This window comes from Calidris pugnax, unplaced genomic scaffold (assembly GCF_001431845.1).
Source record: "Calidris pugnax isolate Ruff unplaced genomic scaffold, ASM143184v1 scaffold20, whole genome shotgun sequence".
Lineage (NCBI taxonomy): Eukaryota > Metazoa > Chordata > Aves > Charadriiformes > Scolopacidae > Calidris > Calidris pugnax.
In genome coordinates, this window is record NW_015094510.1 from 15,844,096 (window position 1) to 15,847,757 (window position 3,662).

Below are 3,662 nucleotides of genomic sequence, written 5' to 3' on the forward strand. Positions count from 1 at the left end.
AGCGGCGGCGGCGGAGGGGGCTGAGGCGGCCGCGTCCCCCGTCGGCATGGGGGGCGGCGGCGGGGGGAACGGCAGCGAGGGCGAGCACTGGCCCTGGCCGCCCTGCGACGAGAGGCTGTGCCTGGCGCTGCCGGTGCGGGCTCTCGTCCCCGTCACGGCCGTCTGCCTGGGGCTCTTCGTGGTCGGCGTGGTGGGCAACGTCCTGACGGTGCTGGTCATCCACGGCTACCACGATATGAAGACCACCACCAACCTCTACCTGGGCAGCATGGCCGTCTCGGACCTGCTCATCCTCCTGGGGCTGCCCTTCGACCTCTACCGCCTCTGGCGCTCCCGGCCCTGGATCTTCGGGCAGCTGCTGTGCCGCCTCTCCCACTACCTCAGCGAGGGCTGCACCTACTGCACCATCCTCCACATCACCGCCCTCACCGTGGAGCGATACCTCGCCATCTGCTTCCCCCTCAAGGCCAAGGTGGTCGTCACCAAGCGCCGGGTGAAGGCTGTCATCGGCGTCCTCTGGGCCTTCGCCTTCCTCTCTGCCAGCCCTTTCTTCTTCCTGGTCGGCGTGGAGCAGCCCGACAACCGCACCGACAGCCGGGAGTGCAAGCCCACCCCACAGGCCATCGAATCCGGTCTGCTGGCCACCATGTTCTGGGTTACCACCTCCTACTTCATCCTGCCCGTCATCTGCCTCAGCGTCCTCTACGGCTTCATCGGCCGGGAGCTGTGGCGGAGCAACGCCCGCCTGCGGGGCCCCAACACGGTCCTCCGGGAGAAGGGCCACCGCCAGACCATCAAGATCTTGGGTGAGTCTGTCCTTTGTCCCACCTCGGGCTGGGGGGCCACGGCTGGGGCTAGGACTGGGGTGTGGGGGCCATGGCTGGGGCTAGGACTGGGGTGTGGGGGCCATGGCTGGGGCTAGGACCAGCGCCAGTGGACCCACAGCTCCCGCACAGGGTAAGGATAGCCCAGGGGAACATCCCAGCCGGGCCCTCCAGCACCCCCGGGGGCTGCCACAGCAGGGATTTCGCTCCCTCAGGGCTGAGGCTTCACCTGCTGTAGCACTGCACATGCAGCAGCACGGCTGCCTGCTGCAGAAATAGCCTTTGCCTGAATTTTAGCTGGCAGAACTGAGTACAAGGTAGTCTGCCACTTCAGAAAAACTGTGGTAACATCAGTAGTTGCTGATGTTGCCTCTTCCAGTGGGCAGCGACACCTCTGGGTAGTCAATTTCTGCTTCTGAAAAGTAAGTTTGATTTTTTTTTAGCGGTTTTGCTCCTAGGAGTAAATCCACTGGCTGCCCAGGCAGGCTGAAAATCAGCAGTTTAACCCTTACAAATTGTTTGTAGAAAAATCATGTAATAGCAAAGCGCTTCCTGCTGATGTAGGATGCGGTTAATTTTTAATTCATTTTCTCAGAGCTCTGTTCATTAGCCCAGCGTCAGGCTCTGGTAAGTTAGAGATCGCAGTCTGCCCTTGGGGCTTTAAAGTTTGTACATAGTGACCGATCTGAAGGAAAAAAAAAACAGGAAAGAAAAAGAAGGCCAACTATTAAGTAATGAGCATAAAACAAAATGCCCTGGTTATTTTTTTTTCTACCTTTAGCAAAGGCTTTACGTGTGCCCTGGTTTGGGGTAGAACAGAACCAACTTTCTGTTCAGTAATTTTACTTCTTTGCTCAGCCTCTCACCGTGCTACTTGGGAGAATTCTTTTCCCAAGGATGTAATCGGCTGGATGGAAATAGCGTAGCACAATGGAAAGAAACCAGTAAGTCAGAGAGAGTACATTTTGCAGACTTAGTTGAGGAAGTTATTTACGTTGGAGTGGGCACAAGGTTTTCCAATAGGAACACCCGTGTCCACGATGTCCTCGGAACCCACCGAGCCAGACCAATTCTCCCTTATCTCCAAGAGCCGGCAGCACGACGTGTGTGGTGTATGTCATGTAAGCTTGCTTGGGCTATATGCCTTTTTTTTTGAGCTCTCAAAAACAGGAATGCTCCATAAATGATTATTTGTTTTACTTATGTGCATTTATAAACAAAGATAATTAAAAATACGGATTTGGTAATGTGCTTATTTAGTCGGTCCTCATCTGCTTCTGCAATGTTGCCATTCCAAGACGGTTTATATTTGTTTGTACTGTGCTAAAACACCACACAAGAGCAGGAAAAAAGCTGGAGTGACTCAGGCTAGAGATCCACTATGTCCAATATCTGTCTCCAGCAGTTATTGTCTGGGGATATGTGTAGGGGCTCCGCTGGAAAAAAAAATAACCAATAGACCAGCTACACTGTAAGACTTTACGTTAGCAGCCGCCCCGTTACAATGGTGCGGATTCAGTGGGTGACTGAGGTTCAGCCCGTGCGCTACGGGCTTCTGCAGTAACATGGACGTGTTAAAGAACAGCTCTGTAGCCAAAGAACAGCCCTGTAGCCACTGGAGCTGCCATGTGCTTCCACAAAAAAACCCCACAAACTCCTCTTACGCTGATTTTTGTTTTCCTATCACATTCATGGCGTTACAGACGTTCCCGAGGAGAATCTCTGTTGTGCCCGATGTTGTTATATGGCTGTCCCACCACTGTTGGTTGTTCACATTCCTCTCAGCAAACTCATCTCCTGGTTTAGCTGAAGATTTTACAAGTCACCTTTCAATCCAAAGGCAAACAACCAGACTTGATGCTATTCCCATTTTCATGGGAATTTTCCAACCATTTGATGCTGTTATTTCTGTGTATTGTTTGTACCAGTTAGAAGAACCTGTAAAATCAGCCACGTAAAATTTAGTTTACTGGACGGTTGAAAAGTTAACACGCTCCTTAACTATCGCCTGTGTTATTTTGTCTTATAGCTGTGGTGGTTCTGGCCTTTGTAATTTGCTGGTTGCCTTTCCACATTGGCAGGATCATATTTATAAACACCCGGGACACCAGGACGATGCTGTTCTCCCAGTACTTTAACATATTTGCTCTGCAGCTTTTCTACCTGAGCGCGTCCATCAACCCCATCCTCTACAACCTCATTTCGAAGAAGTACAGGGCAGCAGCCTACAAGCTGCTGGTGCCGCGGCGAGCGGCAGGAAGGGCTTTCCCGGTGGCCAAAGAAGCCGGTGGCTACACGGAGACCAGCGGGAGCACGAGGAACGAGTACGCCACCAGCTTCTGAGCCCGCGCCCTGCTCCCTGCCGGGGAAGGGAACTGCCTTGTCACAGGAGGGTCGCAAAAGGCTGGACGTTTGGCAGGGCCTGTGTTATTCCACAACCATTTGTATTCTGAAATGCTTGTGTTTCTGTGAACGGAGCAAGCAGAGAGCGTAAAGTAGAGCGAGCGGCGTGCAGCCGTGAAAGAGGACTCGGCAGGATAAGCTGGAGCAAATTGCCAGTGAAACTGGGGTTTCGCTTTATTACATATTGTTCATTGCATGTCTTCTGTGCCGTGTCTAGTGTTCGCTGAAAATCGAGGCTGGCAAAGAAGGAGGGAGTTAGAGGCCACAGCTCCGTGGGGGTGCAGTAATGGGTAAAACTCCCAGCCAGCCTTCGCCGTTCTAAAATGGTTTTCTTATACATGAGATTTTTCAAAAAGACAGTCCTGCAGGGAGATGGACGCAACAGAAATTGCCCACCACCCTGAATATCCTGGGAAGAAGGGGGCATATATTTTT

At 52.5% G+C, this 3,662-nt stretch overlaps 1 protein-coding gene across 1 annotated transcript; it reads left to right on the plus strand.

Moving 5' to 3' along the window:
• Positions 1-46: 46 nt before the first annotated feature.
• On the plus strand, positions 47-3,301 carry MLNR (motilin receptor). Its single transcript, XM_014965737.1, has 2 exons — positions 47-806; positions 2,854-3,301. Exons 1-2 carry the CDS (start codon positions 47-49, stop codon positions 3,165-3,167), a joined length of 1,074 nt encoding a protein of 357 aa, XP_014821223.1. The 3' UTR covers positions 3,168-3,301.
• Positions 3,302-3,662: the final 361 nt, after the last annotated feature.